General features: G+C 43.3%; 1 protein-coding gene across 6 annotated transcripts in view; it reads left to right on the top strand.

Annotated features, from left to right (window-relative positions):
* FGF13 (fibroblast growth factor 13) overlaps positions 1-19,750 on the top strand; it is a 510,479-nt gene extending 490,729 nt beyond the window's left edge. For all 6 annotated transcript variants that reach the window (XM_072744128.1, XM_072744127.1, XM_072744130.1 and 3 more), the window contains 2 exons: positions 16,802-17,000; positions 18,319-19,750. In XM_072744128.1, coding sequence (XP_072600229.1) covers positions 16,802-17,000; positions 18,319-18,455 — 336 coding nt within the window. In that variant the 3' untranslated portion in view covers positions 18,456-19,750. The remainder of the gene's footprint in view (positions 1-16,801; positions 17,001-18,318) is intronic.
* The last annotated feature ends 6,135 nt before the right edge of the window (positions 19,751-25,885 follow it).

Genomic DNA, 25,885 nt, shown 5'->3' with positions numbered 1-25,885 from the left:
TATTTTGTTTCTTTTGGCAGAGATGCTAGTTTATAATTATAATGCAGATCATAACCACAGTGAAAATGAAAGCCTCAATAGCAAGAGGAGCCTAAATATCAGTTTTTGACAGATCTATTTCTTCAATGCTTATGCAAAGGCCTTATTAATCTGGAATAATTTGTCCTTTTAATCCATCAGGCCAGTGGCATTCATCCGTCTATTCGTTCAGCAGATCAAGGCACTGTTCCGCACACTGGAATAGAGCCGTGTACAAAAAACATAATCCCTGCCCTTGTGGAGCTTATGTTCTAGAGTAGGTTGACAGATGGTAGATAAATAAATTAATACATAGTTTGCTTTGGTGAATAAACAAGCTGGATTAGGGGATAGGGCATGCTGAGAAATAGGGACAGCTTCCACATCGGTGGTCAGGGAAAGGTGCTCTGTGGAGGTGGCATCTGATAGACAAGAGGGAAGGGTTCAGGTGGATATCTGAAAGGAAAACATTCCTGACAGAAGTGCCATCGAATTCAAAGTCCCCAAGGTGAGAAGATGCATGGCATATTCAAGGGACAATCTGGTAAGCCAGTGTGACTGGCATAAAATGCAAAAGAGAGCAAGTGACAGATGAGAACCGAGAAGTAGCCGTGATCTGAGAGCGTGTGGTCTTACCGCCCAAGGCTCGAATTTTGGCTCTGGCTGCAAGGGAGACGGGAAGCCACTGGAAGGTGTCGCGTGGAGGCGCGGTATGATTTGCCTTAGGTCCTAAATGAAGGTTTCACTAGGAGTATGGCTTTTATCCACGATATCCCCCAGCCCTCACTGGCTGTGCTTTGTTCCACAGCCGCAGATCCAACCTAAAACTTTAACCCCGCGTTGTGGGCATTCGCTCTGTGGGTCACCACGGAACTGGCAAGAATGTATAATTAGTTCAGTCATCCCATCCCCACTGCAAGGAGGAGAAAAACTAGTGCATTCATTTAACTCAGCCGTCAGCAATGCAGGAAAAACGACTCCCACTGAAGTGAGTCAGTAGCATCTTCATAAACCAAAGCAAGCATATTATGCCTTAAATGATGGCTCAGTGGCCTCAAGGAAGTAGCGCACCTTCCTAAGCACCTAATTTACTACCAGGCTGTGACTCAGGCTCAGGGAAAATTGAACCTATTATTGCTTACTGTAAGCAACTGTGGATAAACATTGACAATATTTAGGACAGAGTCAATGCTGCGAAGAAGACAGATCTGTGATCTGCAGCAGTTCCCACACTGGCTTTGCATGTACGTCTGTCCTCCAGTGGTTGCTGCTTGCACACTCATCTCTTTGCTTTCCTGTTGGAGTTGCATATGTAATTTAATGTGTTTGCGCATATACAGCACTGCAGCCCTAATGGCTTCACACCTATTTAATCTGCCTTCTCCTGTTCCTTTACTAATGCTAGAAAATTTGCAAAGTCCCTGACAACTGGGCATGGCCTATGGAGCCACCACCAAAGCTATGAGGTTTGAAACTGTGTTAGTGTTTGCTCAACATATTTGTACTGTCCTTTATTCTAGTCACTTAGCTTAGAGCCTCCCTGTTCATTCCTTTCCCCTATGATTTTCAGCAAACATCCAGCTTCTGTAAACATTCTCTCACTAGATCAGAATCGCAAGAAGTATAACTTCAGTGGTGCCAAGGTGTTTAAAGCATACTGTTTCTGGTGGTTGGCATACTAGTAATCTCACCATGCAGGAGGGTGATTGAAAAATGGAGCCTTGTTAACTCTTCCTCAGGCGTATACTGCACAGTATCACTTGTAGTTCCCTACGATTACACTGACTCATGTTTGACTAGTCAGAGAATAGACGACTTTTATGTTCTTTCAAGTACCATCATAATGGCAACTTTGGTCACTCCCTTGTGATCCTGAAGGATCAGTTTTTAGGTTTCAACATAAGCTATTGCCATTCTAACCTACCTCTTGACCTAGGACAGCCATACTTTTTCCCGAGTGGTAAATGCTTAGCTGCCACTGCTGATGACACTATAACACTTAACTATAAGAGCTGAAATTACCAAATGAATCGTTTTTGAATGAAAGAAATGCTCAGTCAGGAAGCTGGTTACCCATCGTGGGTCTCTACCTGGCTGGGCCCACCGTAGACTCTAGAAGTTAGTTTGGGTCCGTCGTCTCTGACTCTGAGAACATAGCTTGGGGCGCTGCTTGAGTTCTGGTGGCAGCTTGGGGAACCTTCTTTGGACAACCATCTGGGGAAGGCGACTGCTATTTCCCAAGTGCAAAGCATCACAAGCGTCAGCATCTGGTGTAGGAAAGACAAAGCACCTGATAGGCCCTCAAGAAGTTTTTGTTGACTTAAGTGAGTATCATCCCCATAAAATGGTATCTAAAATAACCAGCCTTCGCAAGTCAGCCAGAGATTGGTACTGCACAATAACAATAACCGTTATATAAAGATGTTGTTCCAAGAAGCTGTGACTCACTAGGCAGATCACGCCACTGTGATTCTGTACACAAACCTGACTCCTTCCTGGGGCCGGAACTTTTACCTGCTTTACCTAGAGAACAGGGTAGAAGAGGTGGCGCCTCCGAAAATGCCTTGTTTGATAGAAGCCAGCACGTGTGATTGAACGTCTGGTCACCAACCCTGAACACTTGGTGTTTGAGAGTCAACCAGAGAACGAGTCCGCGTCTCCTCTCTCCAGCGGTGGATTTCAGAGCAGAGAGAAAACGGATCCGTGGCAGGGAGGGGGAGGGAAGAAGTGGATGTCGAACCCACACCACCAGCTCCCTGGAGAAATAATTCGGGTAGAAAAGGAAAAGGCTGTGCATCTGGTACGCCCTGTCTTCCTGACAGCCATCACCTCTCCGTCAACTATTTCAGTTGGAAGTCCCGCATTTAACCAGTTCTGCCTGAAGCTAAGTGAGGAAGTTTAATTCTGGGGACTGTGATCTCCCCGAAGGGCCACATCCCCCTCTTTCTCTTGGGGAAGGAGCGTCGTTTGCACCCTCCTAATGCTGAGGAATAGAGCAGGCACCGTCACATGGCGATATCCCCAGTTTGTTCCATCTGAGAGGTTAAAAAAAGAGAAGCAGCCCCAGTGCTAATGTGATTCATGGGTACGTGATGCCTTGGTGAGACAGTCTCTCATCGACCGGTCACGTGCATTAGGAAGAACCTCTCTGTATGGAGTCTCCAGGAGCCGTAAGACCAACCGCAAATCTATTGCAAGCATTTATAGTTCTAGCACCCTCGATTATCTTTTAAGTAATACGGAGTGCATATTTGCCGGTATGGATTTTTCATCACCAGCCACCTGGTACAAATTAGCACGAGATAAATAATTGAGCTTTCTTCTGTACAGATGTAATTTCATTACCCCCTCTCTTAATGCTGGGAAGACTCTTCAGAAATAATCAGTTACAAAGTGCTTTTGCTTTCCAGCCAGTGCTGAGCCTGGACGTTTCTGACATGCTGACATTCGGCCCTTTTTCCTCTGCGTGCTGTGGAAAAAAAGAGGTGCTGATTATTAGCAAGCCCCCACCCCCCCAAAGAATTGCTTGCTTGGCGTGTGGAACCATGACAGGAGGCAGCTCGGAGGCTCAAGAAGTGAAGTGCAACTCGTTTTTGTTTTCTTTTGTTTCATTTTTTTAATGCAAAACGTCCTAGTACTGCAGAACATAAGGAAGAAGCTCAGGCGGGGATGAGTTACGTTTGCCCTGTGACCCAGCACTTCTCTCTTAATCACGGTGACCGTCCGAGCCTCTGAAGCACAGGAATTGGTTTGGAGGAGAGACTTTCCCATTCACAAGACAGATCTCTGCTACTTTTGGTCCTGGCCTCATTTCTCCAATCTGGCTTAAGTGGAGGAATGCTATTGCTAGTTGTAGGGGAACATGTGCGAGATTGTGAAAGACCTTGAGAACTGTAAAAAATAGGACGTGATTTGGATGCATGTTTAGTATAAAAGTGCAATGATAAGATATATTAAGGGAGTGTCATGGTTCTGTTCACGGCATGAATATGACTGCAGAATTCATCTCTACTAGCTGTCTGGTTCAGCTTTTACAGCATGCAAATTTTCAGGGCCAGCTGTAAGAGCTTGATGGTAAAAGAACAAAGTAAGAATTGATAATGTGAATGTAATTGTAAAGAGAGGGATTTTCGTGATCGAGATCACCGGAAGCACAGAATAATACTTGTTTTCACGGGTGACTATAGAATTATTTGTTATTTTGTTTGAGTTCTTTGAGACCACTTCTATGCTATATAATTACCTTAAGTTTTAAGTGTTCCCTGCAAGGATAATTTATGCATTTTGCATTCTCATGCAAATGCTTTAACAGTCTACACAGTTGAAAGTGAAAGCCGAAAATTATTCCAAATAGGTCGTGGTTGTGCAGAGCTTATGAAGTATTAATCATTTTTACAGATTCTCATCGTTTATATTATTTTCTCGCATTGTGTTTTCGACTACAGTAACACTTAGGTAACAAATATTTGAAAATTTAAATTACATATTTTGATAAAGAAGCGTAATTTGCCTATTTCAAAATTTAATGTCCTCAAAATCCCTTTAAAAATTAATATAAAAATGGTACAGTATCTCAGGACAGACAGAACAAACCAAATTGAATTTAAGCTAAGCTACTGAAAGCTTTTTTGTGAATCATGGCTGGATACTTGGTCTAAACTCTCCTGAAAAGCATATTTTTAGAATTCAGGCTTCACTGCAGTGGTTTCTACACAACCATAATGTGAGATGATGGTGAGAATGCATGGCATCACTGGTGACGGCACTTTGGTCATAAATAGGGAACTGTTGTCGTGTTTACTGTGACATAGCTACACATCTAAGCATTACATTTCTCTTACGAAAATCCAATCCACTCTATGATAGCAGCATCCATTCAAAGTGTCTTATTTTAATGAATTTGCCCAGGATTTTTCTGCCATAATCCTGAGTTTCTCAAGAGACCTGGAGCTCTTGTTGTCATTGTTTTTCCAGAGTTGGGTGTGTATTGCACATCGGAAAATCCTCAGGAAGAAATAGGCATATTCTTCTGTCTGGCTCCTCTAGAGAGGCTCACTTCATGGGAGAACATAACCAGCCCTGGGTGGCCTTTCAGATTTTACCCTGAGCTCAGAGCACAACTGGGAGTTTGGACAGGAAACAGAGAGATTTGTTTCCACAGAGGAAAGACAATTCACTTTTCCACCTTAAACCTCCATGGGGAGTGCAGGGAGGGCAAGCATTTTTCAACGGTCACAGGATTATAGAATTAGGGGAAACAAATAATCACACTGACTTTCTCTGTTTTCACTTTTTATTGTCTTTCTCTGTACCCCACCTCATCTCTCTGTCTCTGTCTCTCTCCAACACACACATACCTTATCAGATGGATCTCTATGTCTCCTTCCCATTACCCACATCTACACCTAAAGAGTCAGAAGCCTAGTTTCAGTAAATGTGCTCTGGGGTCGTCCCCTAAAACCCCCTACGGTAGAAAGGTCACTGGAAAGGAAAAAAAAAAAACTAAATTTGCTGAAATTCAGTCATGAACATTTTGCAGTAAAAGAATGAGCTTTTCGTGGCATAATGTAGGAGAACATCAAATCAACACACTCACGGAAAGCTCTCTGGCGCGGTGGGAAAGCAGTGGGCTGAGACAGGCCAACGGGCTTAGCCTGAGCTCTGTGGTAAAGCTGCAGGGTCCTAAGGGTTTGGCAGCCCTGGAAATGTCCCAGAGAGAGCTCCGGTTGCCTTTATAAGGACCTCTCACGTGTCAACACTAGCTACCTGAAACACGTTCTGGCTTCCTCTAGAAGTTGCTGCTTCCCTGCTCTGGAGTTATTCTCTAGAACAAAGTGTGAAAACCAGGTTCCAGTTGATTAGCATCTCTGGTTCCATTTTTTTCAAAAGTAAAAAGAGTTCTTTAGAGAGAAGAAAGAAGCCTACCAAAATCCATTGTAATCATTACCTTTGTTATCATCATCACTATTCAACTGTCCCTTATCTGTCACTTGCATGCCATAACTGTGCAAGCAGTTGTAAAAAACTTTAAAAGTAGGCACTGCTTCAACACAAGGTGCTATTAGATTTTTCATTATTGTTGTTATTCGTAACCTACATTATGAAAGTAGAACCAGCAAAACAGTAGTTTAGAACAAAAGAAGTGAGATAATAATGTTGTACTTTCTTGTGGCATAGTAATTAAAATGAGACATGCAAATGTCATTTGGCCCATTAATACTGGATTATTTCACCAATCTCTTTAATATCATGTGGGTTCCACTGATACACATTATAGTAATGCAAATTTTAGAATCTTGGGATATTTTAAGCCCCAAATTCAAAGCTCATGTATTATTAGCCTTGAAAAGGAATCGCTACTGAAAGCAATTCTCATGCATACACTTAATTTGTAACTTGAACCCCTCCCAAAAGTGGAAAGGTGCTTCTTTGCTCATTTGTTTTCATTGACAACTACTAGTTTTCTTTTTTTTTAAGATTTTTATTTATTTATTTGAGAGAGAGAGAGTATAGGGGAAGAGAAGGGACAGAGGGAGGGAGAATCTCAGGCAGACTCCTGCTGAGCATGGAGTCTGACACGGGGCTTGATCCCACAACCCTGCGATCATGACCAGAGCCAAAACCAAGAGTCAGACACTCAATCAGCTGACCCAGCCAGGCTCCCCCAACTGCATTTTCATACCAGTTTCAAGTTGGGGTGAGGAGGATGCCGCATCTTCTTACATATCACATGATCTGAAAATGAAGGTGAGGAAAGGGACCCCATGGCCAGTGATCATATACACGTATGCTCGCTGCCTTCCACGGCCTCTGCAGTCCCCGCCGTGAGGCACAGGATTCCGGTCTCGTCTCACAGGTGCTGCAGCAGAGCACAGGTGAATTGCCCAAATTCAGAAAGCTGGAAAGTGGAAGAGGTGGGTTTGAGCAGAGCTCAGGGTTCAGAGAGGCAGGGCACGCCAGTAGGAAGGAAGGGCTGGATGTTCAGCAGACATCAGAACGGTCGTTTAGAGGAGAATTGACATCACAGCTTGTCCGTCTGTACAGTGACTAGCAAGGCACACTTGCGGCCAAATTTATAAAGAAAGGACTGGTTAAGGGCTTCTTTCCTGTTGTGGTTTTGTCTCTTGTGAAGTGGAAGTCTCTTCTCTCAGGCCAGAGGGATGTATTTATCACAGAGAGCTGCCATCTGGATGAAATCAGATCATTATATATACACAGGGACCTCCCATGGTGCTTGGCACACAGTAGGTGCATGGAAAATAGTAGTTTGGAATAAATCCTTCCATTTGTGTCTTGAATTAATGAGCTGAATTAATTAATTCAGACTTGTGGGAAGTGACTGTCAGTAGCATCCTCATGTTAGCTCCTTTCAAGGGGCAAATGAGTTAGAAATGCACTGCCTTCGTGGAAAGATGACTGTCCTTACAGCTTCCTATCCCCGGAAGCAGTTTGCAGGTGTCATACGATGTGGTGGTGGTCCAGTAGCCCTCTGTCACTCCTTTCTCATCCTTGATTTATTCTCATCCTTGACTAGGCCTTTGCACCTTGTCCTGCAATTCCAGGTTTTATGGTTTGCGGTGGAAAGTGTTAGTGACATGTTAGTGACTTCCATTTGAGCAGTCAGTGTGGTCCAGCATTGCTCTCCTACTTGTGCAAGAGAAAAGATAAGTCTTCTTTGAAAGTCTTTGAAGAAGTAGACTCCTGGTTATTCTAAGTGTCTCTTCTGCAGACGCAGACCCTATCAAATTTAACACAACTGCTGTCCAACACAAATCAAAATGACGATCCTCAAAGTTGCCTGAAGTACTAGAACATCCTGTGCACCCATCTTGGTATGACTTCATTTTTAGTAGGCCACCTACCTTGCTAGAGTTTTTTATTTGATCTACAAGGGAAGAACCTTTCTCCTTTGCATGACAGTTCATTGGATCTCTGGGAAAAGTTTTCAGAGTTCCCAGGCTTTGAATTTGCACACAAGGAACTTGCAACAGCCACTTAAAAAGATACAACCTACTAAGCTTATTCTCTTGCTGATTACAAATACTTCCCAGGTCATTCTCTTGGAGATAGATTTAGATCCCACCCTGAAGTTATTACACTGAAGAGTACTGCCACAAATGAGAGAGCACCATAGTAACAGAGAATATTTGCCCAATGGGCACAAATTAATTCTGGTAAGCAGCCAGAAGACAAGGAAGTTTATTTTTAGAAAGCATATCTGATATTTGATTCCCCTCTCAAAACACATAGGTCAGCCATTCTGTAGGAAAAACCAACATCCAGAGGTAATGCACATCACAGACAAAAAAAAAAAAAGTTTTAGGGAGTTATTCAGCTAAGAGAAGTATTCTTCCCCTGGGAAAAAAAATACTTCGCTGCAGTCTTTCATTATACAGTGATTCAAGATTTTAATCTGGTAAAATTTGAAAATTAATGTGCTGGTCACACAGTCTCTCTGCAATGTGTCTTCCAGAACATGATGTCTTCTGCTACCTAATTGCATTGCCTAAACAAGCTATATTCTTCCGCAAGGGGTGGGTGGCACCAATACTGTCTTGAACCAATTACATAGCCTTGGAGACATGTGGCCCATCCATCTTCCTTACAAATCCTAGCAAATTACTTCCATTCTAAAACCTATTTGCTGACCAGGTTTGGAGCTGCGTGAGGCCTTGGGATAACAGAATTTTTCTATTTTGACAAAAACAACCCCTCTTAGGCTTTGTATGGCATGCATTGTTTTTGTTTTGCCTCCTGCTTTTTTCTAGCTTATTTCAGTGTATGTAAAAATAAAACAAATCGCTTAGTAAAATTTGGCAGCCCGAGTAATCCACTGCATGAGACTGCTTTACAAAAATACATGAAAATCCAGAACAGGCCAATACAAAGGACTAAATGAACCCCAGGCCTAAAATGTGGTCAGATCTGTGCCCTGATTGTTTTAAACAGGCCACTGATTGATAAGGTCCTTAATACTTTTGTTGTTGTTGTTGTTGTTGTTGTTGTTTTGGTTTGCGAAGAATTGAGAAAAAGCAATACTGTGCCGGCATATTTTGTGGGGTCAACATAATAAATTTTTGAAAAATCAAAATATCTTATGAAATATCCTGGAATATGTAAATGCTATCAAGAAATTTCACTGTACCATATGAGGAAAAATCATCCCATATCCATTTTCTTAATTATAATTTGCATTTCTTTACAAACGGTTGCTAAATAGCATGTGTACTTTGAAGTCATTTTGTTGCATGGTATTTCATGAAGCCCATTTGTAAGCACCTCATTTCTTTACTGCTGTGGCTGGAAGCAGTGCAGCCTTTGCAGCCCGCTGCAGACAGAAATGAAAAATGAAAGGAGGCAAAACGGTTTTCTGGGAAGCAGGCTTGGAGGAGAGCACTAAACACAAAGTGTAATTCATGTACAGTCCTAATTTGGGGGCAGAATTTATCTTCTCCCATGTTAATAAAACACGTATAAGCAGACCCTTTATAAATGGATTTCCGGAGTGAAGAAGAACCTTGGAAAGAAACAAGAATGTATTTCTTTTGCCCTGGTTTTCTGGGCATGTATTTTGAGAAGTCATCCCACATTTCATGTTTATGGAGCTGTTTTCACACGCCTTGTCTCATCGGATCCTTGTACAACAATTCAGTAGGGTCAGCAAGACTGGCAGGGTTACCCACCTCCCATTGTAACAAAACTCAGGCTAATAGAAAGTAATTGAAATGTTTGGCTATTTGCAGACCCAGAGACCAAGAGGATAAGTTTAATGCCCCTATCTTGGTTATTAACAAGGAAATCTCTTTATTCTTACAGCTTACACAGTGTTTTGTCTTTATTATTCCCTCTTATCGTTTTGCATCCCGTCCCTCCCTCCCTCTCTCCTTCCTTCCCTCACTGCCCGTCCTCCCTCTTCCTCTCCTCCCTCTGCAGTCGTCTATGCAGAGTATTGCACACTTCACCCCTGGTTGGACCTGTACACAGGAGCTTCCAAGCTCCCTTCATATGTTATTCCACTCTTTCATTTATTTATTTCATCCTGTGTGTACTAATCATGGACTCTAAGCCAGGCCTGATGCTAGGAGCTGCCCTCAAGTATCTCACAGTCCACAGGATATTTGAATGAACAAACCATTGACTGTTGATCATGAATTAATAATTTTGCTTACCCGTGTTGCACCAGGTGAATATCGATTCCTTCCCCTCCCCCCCAGCCTCTCCCTTCCCATTCTTTGATCTTAATAATAATGAAGTTCATTCACATCACATATACCCTGGGAGAGAACATCAAAGTCCTGAATATAATAATTAATCCTGGAGTTTGAAATTACTGATCGAGGGGAGACCTATATTAGAGAATATAGGTAGTTACAGTGTCACCCCCATGGGTCTGATTTATGTTTTAAGAATCTATTTTTTAAATTTTTTGAGAGTTGAAAATCTAATTTTAATTTGCATAGTATTTTCATGAGGCTGGGGACTAATTGACGCACACGAGTCAGACGTGCTTAAGTAACCTGCAAACTTTAAATCTGGAAAATTAATTGTCATCCGACCATGGCTCAGAATTAGAAGAGTGACCCTTGCTTTTGTCAGTAATTGTGAAAATAATTGGATTGTCAGGCTACTGAAAATGTGGCTGGAAGACAGGACCAAGTGAGAAGATTAAAGGGAAAGATGAGTACTTACAGTATGTTTATAGAACCTGATGAAAGGAAGATACCGTGTTTTACTACATTTGTTTTTTTTTAAGTTTCTCTGAAAGCCCACTCACATATCTATAGACTGTGTTCATCTCCGTGTTCTGTGGTACCTGATGTACAAAGCGTTATGTGTGAACAAGACAGAATGTATTGAGAAATACTCATCTAGAGCAGGATGTGTACACTCAGCATGTGTGTATGTGAAAGGCTACGCTGGACGTGTGACACTACTGCTGTCACAAGCTGTGTTCACTGGCCCAAGGCTTAGTGTTGCCATCTTACATATGGACATCCTCAGTAGACTCTATTACTCTCTTGAGACCCAAGGGAACCAGTGCAGCCCATTTGAAAAATATATCTTTTGGGGCACCTGAGTAGCTCAGTGGTTGAGCATCTGCCTTTGGCTCAGGTCATAATCCTGGGGTCCCGGGATCGAATCTTGCATCAGGCTCCCCACGGGGAGCCTGCTTCTCCCTCTGCCTGTGTCCCTGCCTCTCTCTGTGTGTCTCTCATAAATAAATAAAATCATCAAAAATTTTTTAAATTAAAAATACCTCTTTCAAGAGAAGTGCATTAAAAGGAAACATTTACAGTATACGTGGCAATCTTCAGAGCTTCCCATCCTACTGACATATCGACTCAAATGAAGCACTGCCACCTCATCAGTGGTACCAGAGCTGAAAACACAACAGCAAGGGGGAAAACGTACGAAAAACCTGCTACTAAGGCCCATGCCTGCCACATTAATCAGAAAGGCATTTTGTCATGGCATGTGTATCTTGCTTTTGCAGCAGCGTGAAGGGCACTGAGATGATGGAAATGACGGACAGAGACATTTTACTCTCACCCTTTTGGTTCTGGTGACCCAGGGTGCAGGTACACACAGCACCTGCTGAGTGACACGGCCCCTGCTTGGCTCCCCCCAGCCGAAGCACCATCACAGCCCATGCTGCTCCCAACCTGGCTCCCACTCCAGGAGGCCAGAGACGTACTGCACCCTCTCCATCCTTTGCTTTTGGTGCCAGGGCCCTGTTGCTCCTTCTGACCCTAATAGACAAAAGCAATTGACACAGGTCCAAAGCCTTTTGTTCCTGGAGCAAAGATACTTCTGGCCACCATTGGGTCTGGGAGTTGTTTGCACATAACCGACGTTACTGATTATATGAATGCTTTCATCATTGCCTCTCAGAGTCTGTGTAGAGGTCATAAGCCCTGATTAGGGCAGCTGACCATGACCGTTTGTGGCTGTAAATATTCTCCAGTCCATTCTGTGAATGTGATGCGGATGGTTTCAGATGTTTTCTCCATGTCAATGATATTCCAAACTCCAAAAATCTATTTCCCCCTTAAGAGTGAATAAATTGGTAAAAAAGAAATGCTGGATTTTGCTCCTGGATCTGCTCACTCTTCATGGATTCTTCTTCCTTATTCAACATATAATCATTGTAACTAACTGGTACGGATTCCTCATATAAAAAGGTTCAAAACTCACCGAGAAAACACTAACCTTGAACTTCAAGGAGAAGAGAGATGATGCATCAGAGGCGATTTAACGACAGATTGATTACTTCACGAGCTAAAAAGACATTATTCCTCTGGGAAAAAAAATACAGGTATGCGAGAGAAATAACTTTTAGGAGAAATCCATGTGTAAAATGTTGTAAGATATAAAGCACCTTTTCTTATGTACTCATGCCAAGTCACTTCTCAGTGGTTGCCCAGGGAATGCGTGACATCTTTTGCCACCATTCGTTCATTCATCATGATAGCAGATATTTATCTCATGCATATGGAATACTGACGAGTGATGCTGTCACTCTTTTGCGTCTATGGTGTGTCAAGGCCATGATGGAATCTTTTTCAAGAGCACGAGTAATCCTCTTCCCAACAATCAAAGGAGCCGAATGCTTGCCATATGTCTACCTGGGCATCCTCCGGATGGGGCTTCCCTGATAGGGTCAAGCCCACTATCTGTTATTTATGTGAATCAGTGCTGAGGCCCAGAGAGACAACCATACCCCTCTTCCCTTTGCTAGTCCTTCCTGTGTTGGGTGGGATGTTCACATTTTTCCACACTGGGTAAAAATGAAGCCTCCCCTGCCTACTCATTCCAACACTGGATAAAATGACACTGTCACACACAGAGAACAGAGCACTCCTTTGGTTACTTCAACATTCTTTTTTTGGCCTCATTTTCCTCTCTACTGAGTTTCTGAGTCCAAATTTAGTGGTGATGACTAAGAAATTGCCAGGATGTGACAGAGCATTCAGTTCATTGAGTCCTTCCTTGCCATTTTTCAATAGTTGTAACAATCGCCAAGTTTCTCCTCCTAATGTTGTGCCAGTATCTGTGTAGTATCTGTTATTCTTAACAGATACTAAATCGCGCATGCAGGATCTGTCCGTGCAATGACAGCCTCCTTCTGCAGACAGCCGATCCCATATGGTATTAAGGAAGTTCCCTGCAGACTTTTTACTGGTTGAGACTTTCGAATCCTGGAATTTCTCATGCTGAAATCTGACTCTCTGCAAGCCAGATCCTATAGACAATGGTCAGGTGGTCTACTGCGTGCTAGGCAATATGACCAGTCATCGGTGAGAGTGGAAGGTGGGTCCAGAAAATGTTCCCTGCCATCTGGAGCCCGTCACGAATATGCCTGAGTCACGGGACCAGCTAGAGATGTAGGTAGAGTTTAAGGAAGCACAGAGATCAGTGTCATGCAGTTCTGACTGAGAGAGAGCCTCTATCTGAGCCGGGCCATGAGAGGTGAGAAGACAGCCGGCGGGCGGAGAGACAGAAGTGTGACATTCTCGGGAAGCCAGATTTGAGGTGAATAGTCTGGAAATAAGGATCTCCTACTGAACGGAGACTTGGTATTCCCTCACTGCCACTATAGGGCTCCCATGTGCCCTGCCCACCTTTCTGCGGGTGGGGGTGGACACCGGTCGGTTGACAGGTGGAAAGCATGGTGTAGAAAGAGGAGTCACCTGAGCCCCGTGTCTTTGGTTTAAAAGACACACATGTACACACAGAGGTTTAGAAATAAAGAGTTGGCTGGTAAACTTGCATGTTACTGACAAGGGGTTATTGGGATTATTTTCTGATGGGACTAGCATGTCACTAAAGCAGGCCTTTTGATATATTAAAATCTTTTTAAAAATTAAAAAAAAAAAAGTGTGACATTCTAAGCAAAAGAAATTAGTGGCATCTGGAAAGGGACCGAGGCACCCATGAGCCCGCGGCAGAGGATAAGGCTGAAGTCGTGGTAGTGGCTGAGTTGTGGAGAATTTTAGATGCCACATCAAGTCGTGGTTTGTACCACAAAACAGGCGGAACTGTCCACTATGCCCAAGGAAGGGGATTTTATGTGCCAGCAGAAGGGGAAAGGCCAGTTAGCGAGGCTATTACCGCAGGCCAGCGGAGAGGTCAGAGGGCACAAACTACGACACTTGCAATGGAAATGGAAGGGAGAGATCGTGGGCTGGAGGGATTGTGGGTGAACTTCAAGGTCGCCTCAAGTTTTCCGTGGGAGCAGCTGCCAGGATAGGGTGGTGGGTGATACCTACTGAGACACGGGGGCCCCAGAAGTGGAAGTTACAGGGACTGTGGCCCTAGGCTTCCAGTAATATCCTTCTGCTCTTTCTGTTCTGAATTCCTACCCACCCTTCAAAGCTCACCTAGTATGACACCCTCCCTGTGAAGCCCATCCCTCCGTTGTCCCCCAGTCCGAGTGAAGCGGGCTTCCTCTGTTCTCGTAAAACACCCCCTGCCCATCTCCCCTGCTGAACCGAATGGCAGCACACCTTGTGTTCCAAATCATTTGGGTATCTGGCCGACTCCTGCAAAGACGTGGCAGGTTTTTCGAGGCTACTTGTTTACCTGTGAACTGTGACGCCACCCAAGCATCCAATGGATCGTCAGAAACTGCGTATGAATGAATGAATGCGTGAATGCTGCCGTCACACAGAACATTAACTGCAGCCCTTTTCGGGGACCAACCTCAGCACATGGTCATCCCATCCCACCGTTTGGGAGTCAGTGATACAGTATGTTTATGCGCCTACCCAGTATCATTCACCTCGATCATATATGTTGTTGACGATATTTATTTTTGAATGGTTTCTGAAAGTAAAACTCACCTTCCAAGGATGAGATTTTTTTTTATTTCCCATATACTGATTTCTTTTTTTTTTAAGATTTTATTTATTGATTTGAGAGAGAAAGAGAGTGCAAGCAGGGAGAGAGGCAGAGGGAGAAGCAGACTCCCCGCTGAACTGGGAGTCCGGTACAGGGCTCCATCCCCGGACCCTGAGATCATGACCTGAGCTGAGGGCACATGCTTAACCTACTGAACCACCCAGGCAGCGCCCCCAAAGGGTGATTTCATTCCTAAAGAATTTCAACAATGTTCTATGCAACAGTCTTCATCACTAGAGGAAACGTGGAGATTTTAGTCAGATTTCTTTGTAGGCATTCATTGGATTTCCCCGTGTTCCCCTACAAAGGGAAATTTTCACAGCCCATGAAGAAACGTGGGTTCCCACATGTGATAGTTGCCTTGGAAATACATTTCTTCTTGAGCAGGTCGAATTTGTGTGAATCCTTGGAAGAGCTACCAAGTGTGGCTGAAATAACCCCAAAAGATGACTCTCATCCATGCTGTGGAGGCCAGATGGGGAGAATTGGTGAGATAATGGAGTCAAACTGATTCTGTGGATTCCTGAAAAAAAATGTGGCTTAATTTTCAGCACAAGGCTGCCTCATTTGAGGAATCTGTCCCTCTTTGCTGAAGTGACCCCAGATTCTGAGAGCACTTCAGATTCTGTTCTGCAGATAGCATGCATTGCTTCGACTGAGATCTAACATGAAAATGAAGGAAGCTAGGGCCATGGAGGCATTGTTCAGAAAGGGCTGGTATCCAGAAACCATACGATATTTTTACAAGGTTTTGTTGTTGTTGTTGTTGTTGTTGTTGTTGTTGTTGTTGTTGTTTTAGGGTTTTGTCAGAAGGTATTCCTGATAACAGCAACTTAGCCAATACCTAAGATGGCTTCCTCGGTGCCACTGACACACGTAGCTCAGTTCGCATTCTTCTTGTTGTCTTCCACTGCACATGGACCCCCTGCTACTCTTTGGGTTACTTAGGGATTAGAATCTGCTCTTCATTTCATTTGGCTTACAAATGGCTATTTTTAATGGCTGGTTATTGCATATGCACAAATCCACAGAACTTAAAAGAAGGTTTTTAGTTTGTTTGTTGTTTTGTTTTGTTCCTGAAATAGTCTGTTGGATTGAGAACCCTTCATTTGTATGGGCAGATCCAAAGAAAACATAGCCAAGAACATGGCAGAAATCCCATTCCAGGGTTCAAAGTCCCCTGGGCTTCTCTCTCATGTCTGCTTGTAGAATTACTGTAAATTCCTTGCTTCTCTATTGATTTGCTTGTAAACATTACTGTAAGCCAAGGATGAGGTGAGGGGAGAATATTTTTTCCTTTTTTAAGTCAAGGTCCAATGATTAAAAAACAAATCAATTTGGTTTCCCTAAAAGCGAAGGGTAGCTTTTCTTGGTAACATCTCCCTAGAAATGTAGGCAGCCAGTAATGTAACATTGTAACACAGATTTTAGCCTCGGGCAGTTGACAATTATAGTGTATGGTAACTGGAGAATCTATGAAAATTAAGTAGAAGGACCAAATGTTTATTTTCTCATATTTAATCCTGAAGGAAACAAAGCTCCATGTGACAGCTTTATACTTGTCTTTTCAATATTTAGCTCTTGCATTTGTCCAATATATTACAGTTATGTAGCTCGTTCTAATTTTTCCATTATCTTCTTACAAAGAGAGATAGTCATTGATCAGTAGCACTTGCACTTAGGGCTTTTTCCAAAGCATCACGTGAAATGTTATATATAGTCTTGGTTTCCAATGATAATAGTTTATGCTGTTAAGATAGAGCACTGGTCATAGAAGCTTGCACAAAGTATGTCCTCAACTCCTGAAGGACAATACCACAGGCTTCCCCACAAAATTCAGAGCTGTAAATATTGAGCTTTGGTTTATTGACTTTTCTTGCAGGAACATTTTACACCTGAGTGCAAATTCAAAGAATCAGTGTTTGAAAATTATTACGTGACGTATTCATCGATGATATACCGCCAGCAGCAGTCCGGCCGAGGGTGGTATCTGGGTCTGAACAAGGAAGGGGAGATCATGAAAGGAAACCATGTGAAGAAAAACAAGCCTGCAGCTCACTTTCTGCCCAAACCACTCAAAGGTAAACCTCATACGATTAGGAACTGTGGATTTAGAGTACCCATACTTAACTCAATCCTTCATCATGCTTCTCTAAGTAGAATGTAATTCTTCCCCGTTAAAGGCAATTATACAGAAATTCAGTAACATTTTATAACACTTAAAACATGAAGCATTGACAATAGCATCCAATCTTCTGATCTGAATTTTCCCACAGTACACCTATAGATAGTAACACCTTGCTTATTTTTTTTTTTTAACACCTTGCTTATGTGGGAGCAGCTTGATGGCTAACTCAGGACAGCCAAAAACCCCAAATTACGCCAAAATGGTTCCTGGACAGAAACACAGATGCTAAAACATGCACACACTTAACACTTAACCCCTTTAAGGGCCCAGAAATATCATCCCAACAGTTTTCATTATACTTTGTCTTGCAGCCATCGTTGGCAGATTAGTAGCAAACTGGAAAGGGTAAGGGATAGAAGTGGGATGCAGAAGATAAGGATGTTGGAAGTGGCTGAGACATGGTAGAGAAGGGTTAGAGCATGCGGGCAAGGCAGAGCAAGACATCCAAGAGGTTACCGGCCTGGGGTTCGGATCAAGGTGAAAGTGGCAACAGACAGCCCCATCAGATCTGCAGAGCACTGCTGAGCAGCACATGTTCTGTGGCCAGGCTGCTTGGATTCGAATCCCAACTCCACTCTATACTAACAGGGTGGTCATAGATGGATTATTGACCTGTGTGTGTGCCTCAAATTTATCAACTGTAAAGTGTGGATAGAGCACTCGAGTCACAGGCTTCTCAGGTGGAACAAATGAGGTAGTGCATGTGAAGTGCTTTGGATAGTGTCTAGTACGCTGTAGGTGCCCTGTAAGTATAAGCTAGTATTGTTACTCACGGCACCGCAATAACAAGATTTACTGCTTCCTGCATTAAGAATTACACTAATATTTAGATCATTGGTGAGCAAGCGTCCTTTTCAGTATGATAGAAATCGGTGTTTTAAAGTGTTTTAAATTTTAACATTTGGCTTGCACAGCCTGCTGTAGATTATATTTAAACTTCTAAGAGCTTTATTAAATGCATTTTTCATCAGTCCCCTCATGTACATAACACATAAGTGAGGGCAACGAGGCATTAGAATTCTTTGCACACGACTGCACCAAGCCCAGATCTTGCTTAAGCCGAGCCAGCCTATTGTCGGCCGAGTCCTTGAAGGCAGCATTTTCAGGGTGCGGCCTAAAGCATGGAAGCCTTAGTAACCGGACAAGAAGCTGAGGGCCAGTGTGGGGTGCACGTCCGAAGGCCACTGACCCGATGTTTCTGTGCATTCCAGTGGCCATGTACAAGGAGCCGTCATTGCACGACCTGACCGAGTTCTCCCGATCTGGAAGCGGGACCCCTACGAAGAGTAGAAGTGTCTCTGGCGTGCTGAACGGAGGCAAATCCATGAGCCACAACGAATCAACGTAGCCAGTGAGGGCAAGACAAGGGCTCTGTAACAGAACCTTACCTCCAGGTGCTGTTGAATTCTAGCAGTCCTTCACCCAAAAGTTCACAGTTGTCAATGACGTTTACCAAACAAACAGGCAGAGTGCACTAGTCTCTCTGCCACTAAAACCTTCCTATCATCCATACTAATGCCCCATAATTTCAATTGAGCTTGTGCAGCAGACTGCCAAGCGCCATCAGTGGTGAACTAAATCCTGGAGAAGGACTGCCCAATTTCTCATGATCTCACCTGTGCTTTGGGGATGACAAGCCAAAAACATTTCACAGCACTAATGCCGATAAAAATTTGCTCTCCAACCAAGAAAATTTAAAAGACCACAATTGCTCTTCAAAAACTAAACTAAACTAAACTAAACAAAAACAAAATTAACTGCTTAAATGTTTTGTAGGGGCAAACAAAATTATGTGACTTGTGTTGTTTTCTTGGCTTAATGTTTTCTATCTACGCTTGATTCAAATGTATTTACTTTGGTATAGTGCAACTTTATGATTTCTGAAATTCAATGGTTCTATTGACTCTGTGTCACTTAATCCAAATCAACCAAATTCAGGGTTGAATCTGAATTGGCATCTCAGGCTCAAGGTAACAGTGTTCTTGTGATTCTACCAATTTCTTTCTTTCTTTCTTTCTTTTTTTTTTAGATTTGTAGTGTATCCTGGTCAAGTTCTTGTGCTGTATTCTGTGCATAGAAATTGAGGTGTATTGTCAACCCCAGTCAGTAAAGATTACTTAAAAAAAAAGATTATCCTCAAGTGTAGATTTCTCTTAATTCCATTTGTGTTACTATGTTAAACTACTGTTGTGGCTTCTTGTATAAAGACAGGACCTGTGAAACTGTGATGTCGTCTTTTGTGTTGTTAAAATAAGAAATGTCTTATCTGTATATGTACGAGTCCTCCTGTCATTGTATTTGGCATGTGAATATTGTGTACAAGGAAATGTTAAGACTGGTTACCCCTAAACAACATATACTTATACTTGCTTCTGGAAAAGTGTTTAAGACTTAGCTAGGTTTCCATTTAGATCTTCATATCTGTTGCATGGAAGAAAGTTGGAATCTTGGCATAGAGTTGCATGACATGTAAGATTTTGTGCATTAATAATTGTTAAAATCTGTGTTCCAAAAGTGGACATAGCATGTACAGGCAGTTTTCTGTCCTGTGCACAAAAAAAGTTAAAAAAAAGTTGTTTAATATTTGTTGTTGTATACCCAAATACGCACCGAATAAACTCTTTATATTCATTCAAAGAAAAATCCTTCGACGTGTATTTATTGTCTGTCACGTGCCATTAACCATCATAGAAACTGGTGCTAAACGTTGAATTATGTATATAAGGTCACTGCCTTCGGTCTACAGTCTAGAGATTCAGATTAACATGAACACCCTTTAACGTGAGGCTGTTACCAGTTATTGGACTTGGACTTCAGATTGGAACAGAGAATTCTCATTCCCAGTGAGTGATGGAATTATACAAATGAGACCTGTGTTCTGGTATTCTCTCTGCCATTCACACTGTCAGTTCCCCTCTCCCCTGCTCATTTCTCTCGGAGGAGGGGGAAGGCACAGGACTGCATAAAGGCTTTTCCACCTCCAAAGGCTGAAGGAAAATGTAAGCATTTTTTTTATTTATTCATGAGAGACACAGATCAAGAGAGAGAGAGAGAGAGAGAGAGAGGCAGAGACACAGGCAGAGGGAGAAGCAGGCTCCATGCCGGGAGCCCGATGCGGGACTCAATCCCGGGACTCCAGGATCGATCGCGCCCTGGGCCAAAGGCAGGTGCCAAACCGCTGAGCCACCCAGGGATCCCCAGCACTTTTAATGTCAATGAGTTCACACTAGTTCCCCAAAGCTGCCACCACCTGGCAACACCTGCTTCAGGAGTAGCCGATACATGAAGGAAAGAGTGGAGAACAGGTAAAAACATAATCGACTGGTGCTTTCCATGGCATCCATCAAATAAGGTTATTGGGGCCCCGGGCAGCATGCTTTTGCACAGAGGGAAGTCTCCCTGTTCCTGAGATGTTTGGGCCAGCTTCAGTGCGAGCTCCTCGCCAAGCACAGTCATCCAGAAATGGCATCCTAAGCCCTCACCCTGCCTGAGCTCCGAAGTCTGCCTGCATGAAGTGAGGCTGCCTGCCTAGCTTGGATTCAGGAGCCTTGTACTAAGTACCAGGAATAGAATCACTCAACCCTCAACCACTCAACCCTTATTAAGTCTTACTGATTTTCAATCAGTAGAGAAAAGTAATGCATTGTCTCCCTCTTGTTCCGAGGACTTTCAGGTTTGGTTACTGACTATTTTGGTTGCTTTAGCTTTCTCATTGTTCAGAAACAGGTGTAGGTCTGCTGGCTATAAACAAATCAGAGCACTGGTGTCTCAGGGAAGGCTGGCATAAATAAAAAGTGGTCAGAAAACCCAGGAAGAATCCGTTATTCCCAGCATTCTCTTTGAATTGTTTCAAGTTGCTTTTAACAGAAAGCGATGCTTAAATAAATCAATAATTCAGTAGCCATCAAAAAAACCTCCCAACAAGTGATGATACTTTCACACATCTTCACACACACTTACTTCCGTGGTAGAAAATATTAGCCCTGCTACACGCTTGATGAAAGAACGGTTCTGGGAAACACTGCAGAGACTGGGCTCTCAGACACATCAGACCCACCTAGAGGGCCTATAGGAGGTTGCTGAACCTCCAGAGTCTCTGATTGAGTAGGTCTGGGGTGGGCTCCAGACTATGGATCTCCAACAAATTCCTAGGGGATGCTGAGGCAGCTGGTCCTGGGGAATCACTCTCCGAGAACCACTCACATACACTCTTCCCTTGTTTGGGATTCAAAATGTGTGGTAGCACACTGAATTCTAAGAAGTCCCATGTCAAGGAAGCCTGCTTGACTTAGAGAAATACTGGGATAAAAAAAAAAAAGAGAGAAATACTGGGATAAAGAAATTGATCTGGGGGATCCCTGGGTGGCGCAGCAGTTTTGCGCCTGCCTTTGGCCCAGGGCGCGATCCTGGAGACCCGGGATTGAGTCCCACGTCGGGCTCCCGGTGCATGGAGCCTGCTTCTCCCTCTGCCTGTGTCTCTGCCTTTCTCTCTCTCTCTCTCTCTGTGACTATCATACATAAAAAAAAAAGAAAGAAATTGATCTGGCCACGAAGCCAGAGTGTCAGAGAGCACCTATTAACACTGCGGCAGAGCAGTGATACTCCAGCCTTTCCCGGGCACCCAAATCGCCTGTGGTGGCCACCCACTGCCTGGTTTTAGGCTAGGCCTGGGAATCTGCTGCATCTGCCACCCAACCCAGTCCATCTCCCACTCCTTGATGGCAGAGCCCTCGATTTCATGTTGTCTCCATGGTCGGTGAGCGTGTAGCCAATCCTTGCGTCGTCATAAGCCCAGGGGGACAATACAGGCAGAAACAGCTTTTACCAAGCTACTTGTAAGTAAAATTTAGCAAAACAAATGCTGACTTTTTCCTTCAGGAGATGTGTCTATATCTGGAGGGAATACACACTCCTTGCCACAGAACCCTCAAAGGCCCGAGAGGAGCCGTGACCTCTAACGCTTCTTCCCACCTCCCTCAGCAGCACGATGCCCCGTCCCTAAGTCAGCCAAGTTCGCGGAAGAATTTGTTACAGACCCCAGCTACTTGTTTCCAAATTTTCCAAGCATCCATTGTCCAAGTGAACACCGGGGAGGGGGAATGGATGTCTTTTAGGATTACCTCTCAATCGGAAGCAGCCGATCATAACCAGTCTGGGGATAAGGGATGGCAAAAGCAGAACTGATAGCCACTTTGAATCGATGTCATTCAAATGTACCTTAGGAGCCTCATGTAGCCGAAGGTGCCATTCACAGGTTAAATTGAAATGTGCCCTCATTGGCATGTGCATATTTCTCCCAACAGTCCTTTCCAGGCAATCTAGGCTTTTCTGTCATGTTTCTCAAACTTCTTCCAGCCCCTACCCAGAGCCATTTCCACACTTTAGGTACTGATTATAAGCAGCAGCCACTTGCCAGTCCCAAAACGTACAAGGATATGGCAGTGGTATAATGGATGACCATTTCTAATCCCCAAAACCAGTAGAGCATTCAACTCTTGATCTCTAGGTGGTGAGTTCAAGCCCCACATTGGGCATGGAGCCTACTTTTTAAAAAAGGCAGTGGAGAACTGTAGCTAGGGCAGGTCACTAGCACCGCAAATTAGGAACCATATTTACAATGACAGCTTTTCATACTTTTTATCCCTCTGAATGCAAAGATGTGGTCCCATGGTTTGGCTTGATGCATTTAGTTACCGTGGAATGAAAGCAGCAGGCTGCCACCTTGGGTTGTGCCTTTTCCCCCCTAAGGATTGAGAATGCAATCAAGCTATAGTACACACAACAGGATGTCTCTAATTCTGGGCTGCTTTTTAGCCCTGAGAAGAAAAAGAGGAAAATCTAAACTTAGAGAAACAGCATTTGGAGATGACTCTTTCATAGACCATCCTGGATCTTTTCTTTTTTAAAAAAAGTTGTGTTTATTGAAGTAATCTCTACTCCCAACATGGGACTTGAACTCACGACCCCGAGATCAAGAGCCCCGTGCTCTTCTGACTGAGCCAGCCAGCTGCCCCTATCCTGGACCTTCTGAATCTCCTAAACATTGTGCTCCTTTCTAAATGTTAGTTTGAATCTGTTGCACAGAGAACAATAATCTTTGCCAAATCAACCAGCCCTTTTGCTAATATCACATGAGAACAAGTGTCTGGTATTTTCTTCATCACAATTACTCTAATAAAAAATACAGAAAAGTACATGGCATCATCTTGGGAATGTTCCAGTTTCTATGTGGGTATTCTTAAAGAGGGTTGTAACAGCTGCAGTTCTGTCATTGTGCAGGAAGTCTTTCTGGAACACTCAGCATGGATGGCTTTCGGTATTAAAATTCTAAACTAACCAAATATCAATCCAATTTCTCCTTTTCTATTTATTTGTGTTTCAAACAATGCCTCTCTCTCTCTTTCTCTCTCTCTCTCTCTCTCTCCTCACACACACACACACACACACATACACACACACACAGAGTCACTTCACACATGCACACACATGTAGAGGTGCCTCCTAAAGGTCTCAGAGATGCTCTATCCTTTGGGGAGATGAACAGAGGTCTATTCAGTAGGGAGCCTGGGACAATTAAGTTAAATAAGCCAGGGCTCCCTGACTTCAGAAGCCGTCCCGCCTGCTGTGACACTTAGGTACACTAGAGTATCACCCAGGGTTATCCTTCAACATGTTCACATGTGTGCATGTTTGGTACCTTAAATACTTGCACTGGCTCTTGCAATAATTTGTTTGTAATTCTGTAAAGTTAACAATTAGAGTAAGAGAAATCTACAAGGGTGATGAATGAGTGAAAGCTCAGCTCCTTTAAATCAATTGCTCAGCTTGTTGGCTCAGTGGATGTTTATTACCTTCTAAGCTGTCAATGCTGCACAGCAAGTAACTGAGGCCCGGATAAAGCATTCACGCAAGGACAAATGGATTGAGACTGAGTCAGTCTTGCAGGAAAAGAGATATTCTGGGGTTTAGCAACAGGGGAATTTTATTTCCTTATTGGAATTAATAAAGTGGAACTACAGTTGGAAATAACAATTCATTTCTACATTCCTCACATATGTAAACCTCTCTGTCACTAATACCCTTACACAAACTGGATGATTACTACCCAAGTGTTTTTTCCTTCTTTAAAAATTGCAAAACCAGAAAGAATTCATTCTCAAAGGCTGGCTATACTACAATTTTCCTCTAATGTAAAACAGCTGAACAAAACAGTTTGAACAACGTTTGAGTTTCATGGGCTTTAGGGGTATTTCAAAACACATCATCATTACATTAACCCATACACTGAAGTCCAAATACACACAAAATACTGCCTATGAGGTGTGTGTGTGCATGTGTGTGTTCATGCATGTGTGTGCACACCTATGTGTGTGTGTGTTGTGGGGCAGGACATAGTCTTGCTGTGTGTACTCTCAGGGAGGTTTCAGTAGAGATCTTCACATTTCCTTGGAGTCACATGTGTTAAGTGTAACATCATATGACTAAACTGCACTAGAAACCAAATACATAGGTTCTACTTTCTAGAAACTCTCAGTGTAATATAGATAGCAGATATAGTCAGATTTCAACAAATGCTATAATACGATCAAGATCCCAGGAGAACGAAATGGGGAAGAAAAAGTTAATGAGGGAAACTAAAAGTTTCAAAGGGGAGTTAATTTTTACTTGAGCCTTGACAGTGGAATGGGAGGGGCACCTGGGTGGCTCAATGGTTGACAGGCGCCTTTGGCTCAGGGCATGATCCCGGGGTCCTGGAATTGAGTCTCACATTGGGGTCCTCACAGGGAGCGTGTGCTCCCCCTGCCTATATCTCTGCCTCGCTCTGTGTGTCTCTCATGAATAAATAAATAAAATCTATTTTAAAAAAAGAAAGAGAGTGGAGTGGGAATTCAACAGCTAGAAACGTAGTGTAGACAACCCTAGGCCAAAAACCACTCTAGGGAAAGGTGCAGAGTCCTGAAATAGCACAAAGCATCCAGAAAACATTAACTAGACTACAGTGTGGTTGGACAAAGGAGGCACAGCCCCTGGTATGGGAATGACACTCGGAGAAGGATGCTCTCCCCACAACGTTTCATTCTCTTACTGTCTCATTGCCTGAAGGACACTATGAGCCTCCCAAGTCTGGATTCCTGGAGTGTCTCTGAAACCTAGTTACTCTCTGTTATGTAGAAACCCAATGAGTAAATTAGTCTCTTTGGTAGACAGAAACCAAAGGAAATAGTTTATGAGCAAAGTATGATTCACTGCCTGGCTTATTAGACTGGAGTGGACTTAATAACAGTGCGTTCTTTGCCTGCCCTGAGAAGAATTTGTCAAGCAATATGGGTGGTTTGGCCACTACAATCTTGTAGAGAAAAAAAGGAAGCAAGATGACAAAAGGAAACAGTCCCTCAAATGATTTAACAAGTGATGAATATATATGAATATATATAATCATTTCTAGTTGGCAACACCTGGTCTGTTTCCAGATTTGAGCTGTTTTGAACAGAACTGCTATAAACAGTCTTATGCAAGGTTTTTGTGGAATTCTATTTACATTTACCTGAGATGAATACTGAGGAGCAGGTTTTCTGTGCCCAGGGTAGGTGTATGGTTCATTTTATAAGCTACTGTTAGGGACACTGGAGAGCTCAGGTGGTTGAGTGCCCCACTCCCGATTTCGGCTCAGGTCGTGGGCTCAGGGTCTTGAGATCAAGCCTTGCACCTCAGGCTCTGTGCTGGGCGTGGCACCTGCTTAAGATTCTCTCTTCCTCTCCCTCTGCCCCTCCCTCCTTC

The sequence above is a fragment of the Vulpes vulpes genome, chromosome X, assembly GCF_048418805.1.
Source record: "Vulpes vulpes isolate BD-2025 chromosome X, VulVul3, whole genome shotgun sequence".
NCBI lineage: Eukaryota > Metazoa > Chordata > Mammalia > Carnivora > Canidae > Vulpes > Vulpes vulpes.
This window is presented reverse-complemented; position numbering and strand designations above follow the sequence as displayed.